The 16,819-nt window shown below is 38.9% G+C and overlaps 1 protein-coding gene and 1 long non-coding RNA gene across 7 annotated transcripts in view; one reads left to right on the top strand and one right to left on the bottom strand.

Annotated features, from left to right (window-relative positions):
• Positions 1–15,204, bottom strand: part of GABRA2 (gamma-aminobutyric acid type A receptor subunit alpha2) — a 63,508-nt gene extending 48,304 nt beyond the window's left edge. The window contains exons 1-3 of one of the 3 annotated variants that reach the window (XM_021524958.3): positions 15,163–15,204; positions 14,470–14,558; positions 11,819–11,934 (exon numbers count right to left, since the gene is read on the bottom strand). In XM_021524958.3, coding sequence (XP_021380633.1) covers positions 11,819–11,934; positions 14,470–14,540 — 187 coding nt within the window. In that variant the 5' untranslated portion in view covers positions 14,541–14,558; positions 15,163–15,204. Of the gene's footprint in view, positions 1–11,818; positions 11,935–14,469; positions 15,133–15,162 lie in introns of those variants that run through there. The other 2 variants (XM_021525032.3, XM_077782831.2) reach the window with 2 other exon arrangements.
• The window catches only part of LOC110484987 (uncharacterized), an 83,711-nt gene continuing 81,612 nt past the window's right edge, over positions 14,721–16,819 (top strand). For all 4 annotated transcript variants that reach the window (XR_014955090.1, XR_014955092.1, XR_014955091.1 and 1 more), the window contains exon 1: positions 14,721–14,853. This is a non-coding gene — a long non-coding RNA (uncharacterized LOC110484987). The remainder of the gene's footprint in view (positions 14,854–16,819) is intronic.

A 16,819-nucleotide genomic window follows, 5' to 3' on the forward strand; every position in this document is an offset into this window, starting at 1 on the left:
ATGAGGAATTTGGGTAGCATGCCAGAGTCCACTGAAGTCAGTGAAGAAGCCTTTGCCTAGTGATTACCAGCTTCAGCAGAAGCTTTTGGATTATGTCTGTCTGTGTGGTCAGTCACAGCAAAAATGTTGCCACCCTGGAGCTGACAGAAACTGTGATGAAACTCTGGGAAGGACTGTCTTGATTGTTCTGTGGCAAGTGCTCACGTCACCAGAAGCTGGCATCTTCCCAAGGCTTGCTGCTATCAGAACAAAGCATGAAACTCACGTTCCAAAGTTCCAAAGGCTGATGGATGTCCTCTAGATATCAACAGACATAAGAAAGCATTGAAAATGAAGATCCTTTCAGACAGATTAATTTTAATGTCTGTGCTTAGTGTCTGGGTATTATAGTCCTGGATTGTATAGTCATTAAAAATGGAACTGCAGCTCTTTTATCTTTTGCTAGCCTTGTGTGTTGCATTCAAGCATGACAGGAACCAATGGTAGAAAGAGGTAGTGACTTTATTTAATAGAGCTGCATATTAGTGGGCACTTTTAATGCTTTTTTTTTGCAGCAGGATCTTCAAATATATTTTTCATAGGTAATGCTGTATGAAATTCTATAATAGTATTTCAGAAGACTGTGATACATTATCCAAAAAAAAAAAAAAATTAGATAGCATTCTAATCCTTCTATCAACCAGGAAGCAGTTCCTATTTCAAGACAGGTAAAATAACTATGAGGTATAGGAAATTAATGTTTATCCAGACTAGTCCATATTCTCAAAAAGCTAGCCAGAGAAATTACTAAAATCAGCCAGAAGTTGTGTGCATGTTAACACCCTAAATAGCTACCATGCTTAAGCACACATAGACACACTTTTCCCACACGTTCCTGAGTATCACAGTTGCTGAAACATAGGGAAGGAAGGAGTAGAGTTATGGTTTCAAGACCCAGCACAAATCAGACTGGTTGCCAAGCTGTCTTTAATTTTGTATTCTTAACATTTTTTACTTGGCAGGACAACTCCAGGGATGGTCATGGGTAATGAGCTTCCTGCTAAACAGGACTCCTGACAAAAACAAAGTTCATGGCTTGGCCCAACAATGAATAATTTTAATAGTTAGACAAACATGTCATAAATAAGCAAAAAATACTGGCATGGACAGTAATGAAGCAAGTTTTAAGTTTCATTTTAATATGTTACAGAGTTGTCACTTATTCCTCTGTTATCCAGTTAATACTAAAAAAGGTCTTAATCTAAGGCTGTGCAGAGTCTACAAGAAGTGCATTGTAGCACTCAAAAGTCCCTGAGCGAGTCACTTGAATGTCTCCAAGCTACTTTACAGATAACAATGTTTCCCAGAATCTCCTCTAAAACATACTCCCAGGATACTCCTAAAGCTTGGATTAAGCAGCCTCAAATTTATCTTTTATTTTTGCCTGTGACAAGAGAATTTGCCTCTGGCTGTCCATGGAACTTTGAGAATCCGCTAGCTTTCTATATGTGGAAAGACTATATTTTTGGGACTGGAATATGCTTTTAATATTAAATTAACAGGTTGGGCTTTTTACAGGCATAAATTAAAAAATTGGGTTTTTTAATTTGAAACAATGCCTAATATGAGTTTAATCAGAATCCAGTTCCTTAAAGTGCATATTGTTTCAAGCAGAAACTATGGCTTTGTGAAAATGCAGGTAATATCTACCCCAGATACTATTTTAAAGCAGTCAATTACTTTAAAAATAGCCTATCATGCAGTAGCAAACCAGATTGTGTGTTCTTTTTTTATTATTATTATTATTATTCTAATGGTCATTAAAGACAAAATGTCTAGTAAAAACATAAAGAATTCTCTGACAACTTTTAGCACCCAGCAGATGAAAAGGAATTATTAAAAAGTGACCATTTCCTTATGTCAAATAACAGGCATTTATATTTCTCCCTTCTCATCTTTACTTATTTATTTATTTATTTTCACGGGTGGAAGTCTCTTCCCTTTTCCTTTCAGAAACTGCATGAGATGATGAAGTACCAAATTCACATTTACAGATCTGGTGAAAAGAAGTTCACTGTTCAAGGCTCAGTTAAAACTATTGACACAAACTAGTCCATGAAATGCTGTGGAATGCCTTAGGATGGCAGAGTGGTTATATAAACACAGCACTGCATCTCAGACTAAAACCTTTGGTTTTCTCATTTATATACACCACAGTACAACACTCTTCAGCTGATTCTCATTCAGTGAGCCTTTAAATTATTATTTCAAATAGTGAGAATAAACAGGCATCTACAGTAGCCTTTAGATTGTCACTCAGAATGAAATATCTAGAAAATTATGCTAGTGTAATTGTCCCTTCAACCTACCTCTAAATTCTTCAATAAAAACAGACTTTCTCATCTGTTCCATTCCTCTTCTCCTCTCTGGTGCATTGCTGAGAGGTTTACACACTTGCAAAAATGGAAATAATAATAAGCTCTAATACTTCCCAATTTTCTGATACAAGTTGTCTGAGGAAGCTATTGTCTTAGAACAACTGCGAATGGATATAAGAAAGAAAAAGGAGGGAATGTGTTGGAAAACAATTACCTCTCTTGGATGACAGAATCAGCACCAAGCAATTGAGACAAACAAAGAAGAACTAGCAACATTCAGGGCAATCATTCAGTCAGAACATACATTGCTTTCCTGTCATCTGGGTATTTAAGAGATGGAGAGTATGCAATTTTAAAAATTAAAACAGAAGAAAGTGCTAAATGAAGATAAGTAACTCTAGGGAACTACTTTTACGTCAAAGATCACAAATGCTAGTCTATAAAATTGTACAGCATACACCAGTTTTTAACTGAATCCTATTGAACCATATATAAAGGTCAGTGGTCCATAGCACTGAATTTTATCTTCAACCAACTCTATTAGTCATAACACTACAAGATTATAAAATACTTAATTTACAATCTGTAAAAAAGATAGATTAAGCAGATGGAACATGGGACACCCAGGTTTTCCCAAACAAATTGCAGATAAGGACATGTGATCTCTACTGGTTCAACAAAAAAATGCATGGGGAGGACCAAATATGTATGTATATACATTAAGAAATGCATGCAATTTGGTCAGACTAGATCCAATCTCTGCAGCTGCACAACTTCACTGGAGTGTTCAATGTTCTCTGATGTATACAATAATCCCAGGTAAGAGGGGAATTGATTTACATTACTTTCACAGTGTTAAATGCTCTAATTATTACATAGTCCTCAACATATGGCAAGGAATTAAGGAATGTAAATCAGGAGCCATGTGCTACACACTAATCACATAAATGGTTCCCAAACAGCAATACCACTTCTGGAAGATTAGTAGAATCATGCTTATGTGATTTATAAACAATTTCCACAAACTAGTGGTAAAGTACTCTGTATGATAAAGCAAACTATTAATAGGGTGGCAGTGGTAAACAAAATTTCTTATAGTTTCAATAGAGTAATAACATGGAAAAAACTAGATATAAAAATGTGTTTAAAGATTAATCTTGGCATATTAAAGTCCTTTGATTCTTAGAATTAAAATTTATTAGACTTTTGACAGTATTAATTCAAAATCTTCTGCTGATGCTTTAATTTAGCAATTTGGTGAATAGTACAGCAACACATCCTCTATACCTGTTTCTTGAGATGGATGACTCATTGTTGAACAACACTAAAATCAGAAATTTAAATGCATGCATATACCATAATGATAAAATTTCTTATCTATTCTACTTTCAAGTTTCCAAAGGACCTTTGAAAAAACTATCATACACCCGTTTAAATCTGCCAGTTGTTTAAAAGTGGTCATAGGTTAGTATGACAACTCTCCTTCTTTCACTCATCATCTTTTTTGTTCTGCCCTCCTTCCCTTCCCATGTTTCTTGCTCATAGTAGTTTTTCACCTTGGCTTGTATTACCCTAATGCTAGATTGTTGAAAAACAGCTTTTTTTCCTATTTCATATATGTTAATTGGAGCATTTAGAAGCTACTGTTAGATATTAACTGTAGCCATTAATATTTAAAAATATTAAGTAACAAAATATTAACAAAAATACCGAATTAAAAAATACCAAAATGCCTGAAAAACAAATAAAAGCATGTGCTGTTTTAATATACGGACAATTATAGTGTCCTCTGAATGATCCTTTCTGATGAAACATCTCTTTTTCTCTCCGCCCTATTAATTCTAAAAATTGGATGCACTAGATTGTGCACTGAAAAGGTTATTCATAAAGACAGTCACGAAATGGTAGCATTGCAAGAAAACAGAAACAAGAATATGTACTCAGGAGTACTGCTAGAAGCAACAGATCTGTCTCAGACCAGTCAACAACACCAGAGAACTGTGCTGGCACAAAAGGAAGGCCAAGCAATCTGTGGGTAAAGGATAATCTTTATATTTTCTACCTACCTAGGAGTCTGCCTTCACATCATTTCAACCTCCTCCATCCAGTTTTATTAGATAAGAAATCTCAGGCAGCTGGATGTCAACAGCTGTACCTGGGAGTAGGGTAAGACAACACTGGGTTTCCAGCCACAAAAAAAGCCCCACACAGCTGCATCTACCTGGCAGGTCTCACCTGGACTTGGGTAACACTATACTTAGATGGAATTAAATAAATTAATCAAATTTTGGTCAAAAAAGACAGTTGGGCATTTTTTTATAAGAATGGACAAAATAGGTATTTAGAGAAGAAAAAGGCAATATAAAAACAGAAGAATGAAACAGAAGGAACTTTGGAAGGTGTCTCAAGGCAGTTCAGAAGGGTAGTGATTAGAATATTCAGAATTAGAGGTTCCTGGGTGCTTCCTGAGGAGGTGCTGGTCTCTAGGATACACAGTGTTGTGCAGTTTTCCACTTCCCTGTACACTGAGAGAGATCAAAGGGGCAATGCCTGTCCTTTAGAATACAGTCTTTTCACATATTTAACCCTTTTAAGGACTTCAGCATAAGGTGATAGTAGGAAAAATGTGGCTAAGACTATAAACAAGGATATTTCCTCTTCATTTTTGCAGATGCTGTATACCCAAAATCTTGCATTTTGCAGTGGACTCTTTATGAATAATAAGCTCAAGAGTTGTACAACACTGTTTATCCTGCTGTTCTAAAGCAGTTTTAACCTTTCATTTATACAGACTTTTCCATTCAGCTATATCTTTAAGATCTAATATAGTAAATGTTCTTTTCACCTTTTCCAAGTAAGATGGAAAGCTATAGCGATTATTTCAATGTCTTGCTGGCTGTCAGTTAAAAAATCTTAGAACAACTGAGTTTAAAAAGAACCTTTGGAAGGTCCAAAGCAGAGCAGTCTCTGAAAACACAGCGTTACCCAGATCATATTCTGTAAAACTGTGAATGTCTCCACAAAGATGGAAACTCCACCACAACTCTGAGCAGCCATTATCTCTGTAATTGTTTAAAATCATCAGCATTGGCCTAATAGTTATGACTGCCTAGTAAAGCTAAGGAGGGGAAGAAAATAACTCTTCTTTTTTCTTTTTTTCTTTTGGTCCTTTTAGATTATGTCTCGTAAAGAGACAGTATTGTTACACTGTTTTGCTACAATCAGGCCTTGAATGTAGTAGAAGCCCATTGTGCCCTGCAGAATGAATGTCTTGTGGCAGTTTTTTCTTTACGGGTCCTAAAATACGGAAAATATATTTAAATGTATATTTACCATTAGAGGGCTCACAAACAAAGGTTACAAAAACCCCAACCTTAAATCAAACTATTAATTTTGTATTACAAAATGTTTTCATTTCTACAGACTGTATAATAATTTTTTTCATTGTAAGCAACATATACATTGATTACTACATTTTAAATTAACTTTTTGCTAGGTTAAAATACGCTAGTAAAAACCCATTAAATCCATTAAAATACCCAAAGTTATCCTGGATTAATTTCTAATGCGCTTAAATATTTCTGAAAATGTTTTAGAGTTAGATTATTTAAATAATAATCATATTTCCAATTCAGGTAGCTTTATGTAAATGATATCATTACACAAGGGTAATAAAAACTTTGGTTCTATGATATTGCATTCCTTTGGTACTTAGCTATTTAAACTAGTCAGCCAGAATGAAAAGTAGCTGTTTAATTCAGAAACAAAAAAAAATCATTGCAAGATTTAACAAGATAAAAGACCTTAGAGGAAAGCAGTCAACACTAGAATATCTTGGATATCAGCAAGACCACTGTTACTCAACTATTTCCTATATAACCCAGAATAACTGCTTCACAGAGAAAAGGTGATGGTTTTTATGTCTTTGTCCATCAAATCTGGCTGAAAAATGTAACCACCCCATCAATCTGATTTAGAATGAACACCAAAGAGCTACATAGAAATCTGCAATATCTGCTTTCACAGCTTCCTTGCAGATAAGACAAAAGTAAGCAAAGTCTAATTCAGCTTTGGTGCCATCAGCAGTAATTCTAGCATTAGAAGTAAATGCCGCTGCTTTGCCAGGAGAGAAAAAAAAGTACTAAATATACATGTTTAGTGGGAGAGCCTCCCAGACTAGCTCCTCTGTAGGTATGTATAACTACTGTAAAGTACCTACATTTCTGTTAACTCATCTGAGGCAAAGCATTTGACTCTTTGGGATGGTGCTCTGCAGGCCCAGGAGTTGGGCTCAATGGTCCTTGTGGGTCCCTTCCAACTCAGCTTATTTTGTGATTCTGTGACTTTTTTGCTTTGCATCATGCAACACTTTCCCCAATTGCACTAACCTGCACAGTTGTAGCATTAATTTTATTTTTACATCTTCACTGTGGATTTATTCACAGACTTCCAATAAATAAATAACCAAATAACCTCTGTCTCGCTACTCAGCCCCTATCCTATACTAGACAAATTTTCTGGTTTATTCTTTAGTATCAAAGAGGTTTCTATAGGTTTTTTATTCTTCCACTTTCCTGGAATGCTTATAGCTACTGAGTTAATTCTGTTCTTGCATTTTAGCACTGTCTGCATGCCCTGGATAAGTTATTAATGAGATTTTCATATCCTACTCTCTATTGCTTCTCCATTTTTTACAAGGAATGCTTTTTGCCAATATACATTTTGCAACAGCTCTAACATAAGTTTCTCACTGACTCCTCCTGAAAGTACCATTATGGGCAGATTCCATGTGGCCCATCCAGGTATGCCCAAAAGAGGAACATACAGTAGCTTACTCCTTTGTGTCCCAGCATAGCTACAAACACAGTGGGCTGTTAGAAGATGCAAGTGCTGCTCTGAATTGCTCTGCACTTGCACTGGCAGAGAGATATTACCATTTCCAAAAGATTAACCTGGGTCAAAGAAAGGATAAGGAAGCAACCAGAACAGAGATGGGGAACTGCACTTTTTTCCTTTAGAAACAGTAGTGAAATATTTTTAGTAGTGCTCTGCATAAAAAAGTAGATAAAGAGTCTTCCTTTATAGTACTCTGAATTTGTATTAAGCATATTTGGGGCTGACAAACACCACCAGGTTTGGCTAGGGGACTAGCCAAACTAGGATCCCCCAGCTAGGGAATGCTATAGCTACAAACTCTTCTAAAGCTCATTAAAAACTCTGAATCATAGCAATGTATAAATACAGTGCCCTAAATTCAACATATTCCAGATTATCAGCATATGACCATGGCTGGGTTTCCTGGCAACTGAACACCTCCAACTATTTGATCAACACACACACACACACACATATACATAGATACAGCTCTCCTGATCTGGACAGGAGACAAACGTAATCTCTTGTGCTCATATTGGTGAGCATATTACACTAATCCTATGCAAAAAATATCCAGTTCTTCAAAGATGAAAGATCACACCTGAAAATGCTCCTTGATGACCATTTTTCTAATAGCAATAGTCAGCAAGAATTTTCCTCAATTCTTTTCAGTTTTCCTGTTCAATTGGTTTACAAAATGTTGGGAAAAAAGAGGATTTGGTCTGTCTGTATGAAAAATGCAATGCAAACACTTGCTTAAAGCAATCAGAACATTTGAAAGCAGAGATGGTTCTTTCAAAATAGAATCCCAGTGCATTTAATTTTCACTATCTACTGTCTTGTCTTCCTCTTTTTTTAACAACCAGCATTCAACTCTTTCGTTACAATAAGAACGCTATCCCTGAAGATAATGAGACTGACCACAGCTTGCAGAAGAATCCTGACATTTCCATAGATCTTTTCAATGTTAATATGGCACTTTAAACTTTAGGCTGTGATGTCCAGCCCTCTGTTCTTGTAACTTCCATTTTGTTTTGTTTTGGTTTTTTTTCTCCAACATTTAAGTTTTCTATTCAATTTAGTTTTATAAGTTTTGGAGAGTAGAAATGACAGAAGTTCTTTAGCTGTTGGAAAGGCTAATTTCAGATTTGAGAAAGTAAAGAAGGCTGAAAAACTTATGGAGATAGTCACAATACTGAAGTATCCAGCATGATCATGTCTACTCATGGGACAGAGGAGAGCAGACAGATAATTCAATCGCTTACAGATATTTTGGTTCCTTGCTTAGTTTTCTACATGATAATAAAAAGCAAAGGATTTATGAAAAAATGTTGTCCTAAGTGTATTGCAAATATTACAGCAAATAAAAAGAAGAAAATACCTTCATGACTTGTAGAAAGTCATAAACAATTAAGGTCTGTATGACTTGCCATTTCCATGGCTATATTTCATACAAATTAATGCTAATAATACAGGAAAATTTGTTTTGAAGTCAAACTCATAATTTATTTTGGTGACTAAACAGAAATGGCATGGAATGTTTGGGTAAAATAGTTAATCTCAGAGCTGAAAGTGCAGTCAAGAGTGTTCCAGCTGCAATCCTGTGCTTAGCATAAAATGAGTACAGAGAAAAGATTATCTATCCTTGAATAAACCTGTGCTCATCCATATCTATACAGTAGCTTGGGATATATATCTGAGTCATATGAGATGTCTCTGGCTTCAGGGGATGGTGCAGTGTCATCTCCCTCTCCACACCCATTTTGCAGGTCATTTCTTCATCAGTGTTCATATATCACTCAAGGATCCCAGCTGCTAGGATAGCCAATAGCCAACAGCCAAAACCTGTTTATCTGACTGAGGTGTACCACTAGTAAAAGTTAAACCTTCCTCAACAGTCTACAGAAAATAGTACTCTGCTTTGAAGTGCATCAGTAAAGCATCAAGTTTACATGCTGTCAGTACTCACACTGAGTCTCCCAGTAAAATTAATTACAAATCTATCCCTTAATTCAAGAACTACCTCCCAACCAGATATTTACTTAGCTGAATTTAATATACAGACCTTCAAGAAGCCTGTACATTTCCATTTTGTAGGTCAATAACTAGATAAAATGCCAATATTAACCCAAACATTTCATTACTAAAGGAACAGGTTTTTACAATGAGCTAAATTCTTGCTGTAAGACATCTCTGAAAATGTCTTTCACAGCAAGTGAAAGTGGGCTTTCAGACGACTTTAGAAGAATCTCAGACCCTGGACTATTTCTGCTGTAGCATGTTACATGAGATTGTGATCCCAGTCATAGCAGTGATATGTGCATGATAATGCAAATTGCTATGCCAAAGTAAACATTCTGCTGCTTTCAAATGAGCTATTCCAGATTCATATAAATGGAAGTGAAACACAACTGAGACTAGGTATCTTAAATTAATGATGTGTGGCATGGTCAGAATGCAGTAATCTCTTGCAAAAACACTTTTAGAAATGCCCAGGCTTACTAGGCACGTAGTTTTTAAAAAAAAAGATTAATTATTTCCACATCTCTTTTCAGACTACAGGTCAATACAGAAAAAAGGATAAACTGAAAAATACCTGAAATAGGAAACTACATAATTACTAAGCACTATGTACAAAAACCTTGTTTGGTATGTTTTATATCATTAATTATCACAACTGCCATTTGCAAGTGTTATTTTAAACTGTAAGAATCCATCCATCCACAACTGAAGTATTCTTGAAGATTAAGATTAATGTGTCATGAATCACCACGGTTTAATATGCATGACACAGTTTCATTTCACACATATTCTGCATGGGTTGATTGCCATGTATACCAATATCAAACAGATGTTATTTCTTTATTTTTTTGCTCTCAGAGTATGTTTTAATTATCTGTGAGGCTTCATAAAGAAAAAGAAGGAGGTTATTTTGAAGCAAATTTAGCAAAAAATATAAAAGAAAAAATCATTAGATTTTTCTTTATTTCATGTTCTCAACAATATTATTTCAATAGTAAAAAAAAGACTTGATATGCAAAGGAACTGCAGACTGCTCTCATTAAATGGCTCATTCCTTCTAAGCCACAAAACTTTGACTATTTTTCCAATAAAATGCATTATTTTAAAAGCCCTGCCAATTCAACATGAGCTTGGTGATATGAAATGTTTCTGCAAGTCATTGTATGTTTATATTACGCCTAAATTCTTAAATGTGAGTATTTTGCAAAGAAATCAAAACTTCAGGTAAAACATTACTACATAAATTCTTGCATCAACAGTGCTATAGGTCCCCTGTATCATCCAAATTAAGTAATATTTGAATATAAAATATTTCACAAGCCTTCACTGTACAGAGGCCAGAAATGGAAATGAGAAGACATCCTAGTTTAAATGAGAAAGCTGTTTTAGTCAGCATCAGCTCCCACTTTCTGCTGTGTCAGATGCAAGCCACAATTCCCCAGGACCAGAAGAGCAACAGAGCCACAGGTCAGGATGAAATAGTGTTGGATAAAACCTCTGAGTTTTAACTAATGCCTAATTTGAGCAGAGCTGTTATTGTGATTTCCATGGAAGTTAGAGCATGTCTCTAGCTTTGGGCCTGATCCTCCTGAAATCAACAGAAACAGGAATGATTCCCAAGGATTTTGCACTAGAATTAGTTTCACCAAGCTGAAACAGTCTCCAGGTTGAAAATTGCAATTAGCAAAACTGTTACAAATAATAATAGTGGCAGTAGAAGTGTATATTTGAATCATATATCTCAATGTTAGATAGTACAAACACAGATAAACAATAGTTATAGACAAAATATTGTCAAAACTAAGATATTCAGCCCTTCCTTATGTCATAGAGATTTTTTTGTACACAGTAATATTTTCAACACCATAACAATTATTTAAATTTCTTGCCTATATAGCACATACTGACATAAGATGGCATACAGCTTTAAAATCAAAACGTGAAGTGACATTTTGAAAAACAACTGACAGTTATGGCACAAGAGTGCAGTGACCTCTGTTCTTCAATATTCTCTTTTTCCGTATTCTTTTTCCAAATGCCCAAATAAGTGCAAGGTGCCCAGAAGCAAAATGTATATTACCAGTGACACGCTAATTCCAAAGAAGTCAAAATCACAATATTTTCACTGAACTTACTGGGCCCAGGAATTAATCTAAAATGTGGGATTTATACGCATCACTCAAAACACTTGTGCAGGTCTCTGAAAACATAAGCCTATCAGATTGTAGGTAATTAAGCTTGCATTCCTTGTTCAACCAAAATTCCCTGACTGGAATAACAGCTTTAGATGTTTTTTTTGTTCACATTCTGTTTTACTATGTTAAAACACCAGATTTTTTTCTTTTTACTTAAGATAAATGTGTGAAAGTGCCTTCTTTCCATTCATAGATGTTATCTTCCTCAAACTTCAAATGATTCATCTGGGTGAATGTAGTTATAAATAATTTATCAAGATACATACCAGTTGTTAGGAGAAAAAAAAACCCCGAAGGAAGAATATCACTGCATAAAATATGAACATTAAAACTGATTTTTTAAAATCAATCTTTAATTGGTTTTATTACCTCCTAATCCAGGTCTGAGGCGATTATCATAACCATCCAGAAGTCTGTCTAGAATTCTTGTAAAGATGGTGATGTTATTCTTAGCTTCGTCTTCCAGGGAGTCAGCCAGTACTGATCTAAATGGATATTTTACATTTTAGAAGGTGCTAAGTATATTTTAACATACACTCAACATGCATTTTTTTTTTTTTTTTGGGCTGGCCTTTACTTGCTGCATTCCAACAGGAAAGGTGTATTTAACAGTATACAAACACACAATTTCTACATAAAAAGTTCAGACATGTAAGGGTCAACAGCATACTATTTAAAATATCCAGGAAGTAATTTTCTAGTAGCCTCTACTTGTAGGCATCATTGCATTATTGTGACTGCTACTTCGAGCCCCGCTAACACTGTTAGTGGAGGCTGTGCTGGTGCAAAACCCTAGAAGAGCTTCCCAGGCTCTGCTGGCAAGTCACTCCTGGGCTGATAACCCGAGATCTCATGCACAAACCTATCTCCTTCCAGCTCTATCTTATCTGTCCTCACTTATGCATACGCTATCTCTGGATAAATCCTGTGGATTTGCCTCCACCCAATGGTCATGTAATGTACATGACCAGAAGAACTAACGAGGGAAAACTCCAGCGATCATGTTCAGGGAGTCCTCTGACGCCAGCAGTTGGTGGGAGGAAACACCAGTGCTGACTAGCAAGCTGCAGGATAGCTGTGGACAGCCTTCATCTTTCTAAAACGTTATTTTGTCATAAAAAACCACTATCTGATATTCCATTAGATGTAAACCTTATAAAAGTTGGATAGAAAAAGGAATCATAAATGAAGTATCAAAATGAATCTGTAGATCACCAATTGTTTCAAACTTCCCCAATAAAGAAAGAGACATTACAGCCTTTATGGATCAAATCTCTGTGGGACATGCTATAGGGGCTGGAATATGAACTAGCTGCCCAGCCAGCCGTGGTGCTCCACAGTCCTCTGGAACCTGTGGACCAACAGGGTTTGTGACAGGGAAACCCTTGCACACAGAAAGCCTTACACATGCAAATGTGATCGTGCCAACAATTATAAGCATTATGCATGTGAAATACATGAGCTCCTCAATCTTACCTACTTAAAACCAGCATATTGGCATCAAGAAAGTAAAGCATCATATGCTACACACATTACCATTTCCACCTTTTTCAGCTACCTAAATTTTTAACCTAAATGTTTGAGTATTAATCATCTCAAAATGAAGACATTCTAAATGCCATAATAGCAAGCATGTTTTCCTCCTCCTCCACCAAACCAAAAGTAAGTTTGGGTGATATTTTCTCTAAAGCAAGCTGTAAAAGGATTAAAGACAAGGCTGTATGTTGGTCCCCAGCTCAATAACATAAAGAAGTATTTAAATGTAAATCATTGCAGTCTGTGCTTTCCATCATATAAACCACAGAACTGACCCAAATCAGATAACTTATGAAGAACCCATGAAAATGTCATGTGTGATTTTACTCATGTGTCAGTTTTTTCTTAGTTGCAATTACTGGATGGTTCCTTTTTGGTTTGTAAAATGTATCATTGTACTCATGGATTACCAGAGAACATCTCTGCCATTTTTAAGCTTCATTTTGAGATACAACAGTTTTTGAACTCGAGTCCACTAAAAATATTAGATCAATACATTTACATCAAATTAGGGTCAAATCTTGCAAACTTTACTCAGGCATAAAGTCTTTAATAATGCCTATAGTCTCTTTGACGTCAGTGAGATTACTCACTTGAGTAGGGTTTGCAGGATCTGGCCCACTGTGACTCAACTAATACTGCACCATAGTTAGGTATAAAGGGAAATAGAAAACATAGTTTCACTGGGAAACAAACAAAAATATTGGAGACTTGTTAAATCATAATGAACTTGCATTATATAGCATACAATCTTTACCATATTAGGACAAGACCTACTGCAGCCACAACCAAAGCAAGTAAGTCAAAGTTACAAACAACAATTAATTATGTGTTTAGGGACTGTGAGCAACGCAAAAATATAATGTAGTAAAAATTACTTGCTCTTATGCTATTACTTTAGAAATTGAGAACTTTACACAACATAAGAAAAGTTGATTAATAAATGATGCTATTGTTTTATTATATGTGATTGTGAAGTTGTATGCTATCTCCACCTAGAGGTTTAAGGCTTAAGCATCATTTTGAATTCTATTATGTTTGACCAAAAAAAAAAAGTCAAGAAAAAAAAAAAGGCATGCCCATATTAATAAATATATGGGCATTATCTTAAGGACAGTGATTTGCACTGTGACTTCATAATAATCTATTTCTCCATTTTGCATGGTACAGAATCACAGTCATACAGTAACTCAAATCTTTAAGATCCAAAAAGGCATTTAAAGAAATTTTTATTTTAATGGTGGATTAAAGCATCAATTCACAAACCATTTAAAGACAAGACATCAGGCTTTTATGGTCCCTAAACTACATTCTACTGCATCTATTCTCAAAACTATGTAATACTGCATTCAAACAGCTAAGAAAGATTTTTTTTTTATTACGTTACTACATACTGTACTTTTATAACCCCTCACACAAGCTTACCTTTAGCAGATTTTAACATACGTGTTCACAGTGAATAACAAAACTAAATATCCTCTCACCTTGTTGGTAGCCACACCAATAAAACGAGAAGAACCAACTGCATCTCGGAGTGTGCCAGCTTCCTCTTCATCGCTGCTCTTTGCAAAACCTAACGGTGCAAGAAAAACACAAACCCACTCTCAGCCAGAGTCAGTCTCCGCCAAGCAATGCTTTCAACTTAAACCCGAGGAAAATATGTCACTTCACTGGAGAAAGGAAACAACTGGATTTCCGCAGCACTTTTCAGTACTAGCAACTTATTGTATCTCCATCTTTCCCAACGATCCTGCTCTGTGCAAGGAGGCAATGTATGATCAGAAGTGGCATGTGAGCCGGCGCATCAGATGCTTTCCTGTTCCGTGATGTGAAAGCCCCGAGACGAAAAGGAACAAAAAATAAAAACAGTACGTATGGGAGGACGGGGGTTTAACCACCCCTCGCCTCACTACGGCACACCGCAGCCGGGGGGGCGGGGGGCCGGGCGGGAGGCAGAGTCATGCCATTCGCCGGGGCTCGGTGCGGGGACCGCGGGCGAGCCGCCCCCGTCGCCGCCGAGCGCCCGGCACGTTTGACAGCTGCTGGCAGCGCACGGGCGGCCGCCGCCAGGGGAGCGCCGGGGGGCGGCGGGGGCAGCCCCGCAGGGGGACAAGTTGCGGTGCCCCCGACACGGGCCGGGGCTGCCCGCCGCGGCTGGGGAGCCCCGGGGACCCTACCTGGGAGCAGCGGCGGGCGGGCGGCCGAGGCGGGGAGGGAGGGGAGAGGGAGGAGGGAAGGAAGGAGGGAGGGGAGGCGGGCGCCGCCGGCGAGCGGGGCAGGCGGCGGCGGGGAGCGCGGGGCGGCGGCGGGCGCGGCCGGGACCGAGCGCGGCCGGGACCGAGCGCCCCCCGAGCGGCCGGCGCGCGCGCGCGTGCCCGCGCGTGCCGGGGCGCGGGGCTGCCCCGCGGAGCCGTCACGGGGCCGCGCCCGCCGTCCCCGCGCGGGCACGGCGTGTGAGGGGCCCCGCCCGCGGGGCACCGGCCCCGGCCCGGGGCGGGCACGGCGTGTGAGGGGTCCCCGCCCGCGGGGCACCGGCCCGGGGCGGGCACGGCGTGTGAGGGGTCCCCGCCCGCGGGGCACCGGCCCGGGGCGGGCACGGCGTGTGAGGGGCCCCGCCCGCGGGGCACCGGCTCCGGCCGGGGCGGGCACGGCGTGTGAGGGGCCCCGCCCGCGGGGCACCGGCCCGGGGCGGGCACGGCGTGTGAGGGGTCCCCGCCCGCGGGGCACCGGCTCCGGCCCCGGGCGGCTGCCGCGGCCTCGGAGCCCGGAGCGGGCGGGCGCGGCAGCCTTGCCGGTGCGCGAACGAGAAATGGGGCGAAAAGCGCTCCCCAGACCGGTACAACTCATTTTCCGTAGCCCTCCCTCCTCAGCCTGTCAATGGCCTCCGGTCAGGGCGCGCTGGCCGGGCGCAGCCCCGGCAGCCGCGCCGCTCTCACCCGGACTGCGGCGGGAGCGGGGAGCCGCCAGCCCCGGCTGCTGCCTCATTAACATTCCCTTCCCCGCTTGCCCACCGGCACAGTCTAATTGGAATGCAGAGAGAAGAAAAGTCCATCATTTAATGGGAGCCCAGGATGAAGGCAGACAAGGAAACAAACCTCGCTTGTATTTTTTGCCTTTTTCTCCCCTCAAATTGCATTACTTTCTGTTGTATTGTCTTCTAAAGCACGTTGCCCTCCTTTCATATATGCATTCCTTCTCTGATCGTAACTGGATCACTGCTGGGACTCATTCTCATTGATTTCAGGTTTTCCAGTACAAGTAGAACAGGACAGGCTTAATAATTAAAGATAAGGGTTTATATTTAGTGTACCCTCATTTTGCATTGTTAACTCAGAAATAATTAAATAACGCTGGCAATAATATTTCAGCCTCTTATTTTTGCATTTTAAACCAGTCCTCATCTATCTCCTTTCCTTTCAGTCTCTTTAATTGCCCAAAGCACCATCTCAATTATCCTCTCTTAATGTCACCGGTCATCTTATTGTGTTTAACTGAAATTATTCTGATGAAGTTCAGTCCTTAGTCAATAACAGTTCCAAAATGAATATGTGAAATAGGATGCACGGACGTGGGGCAGGGGTGGGTAGGAAGAGAGAGAGGAAGGAAACAGAAGGGAAGGAGAAAGAAGTAGGGGAAAAAAAAAAGAGAAAAAACTTCTTAGTTTACCTATACAACTGGGATGTTCCTGCTTCCAAATTGTTGCAGTTTGCAATTAGAGGTGTCTTTGTTTCCTTCTCCTTTCATGGTTTAATGACTCCACGGTAGAAGATGAGAAAAAAAAGAAGGAAGAAAAAAACTTGGGCAATCAAGACAATTTGTCCCTTCCAACTTTGA

This window comes from Lonchura striata, chromosome 4, assembly GCF_050655825.1.
Source record: "Lonchura striata isolate lonStrDom1 chromosome 4, ASM5065582v1, whole genome shotgun sequence".
NCBI lineage: Eukaryota > Metazoa > Chordata > Aves > Passeriformes > Estrildidae > Lonchura > Lonchura striata.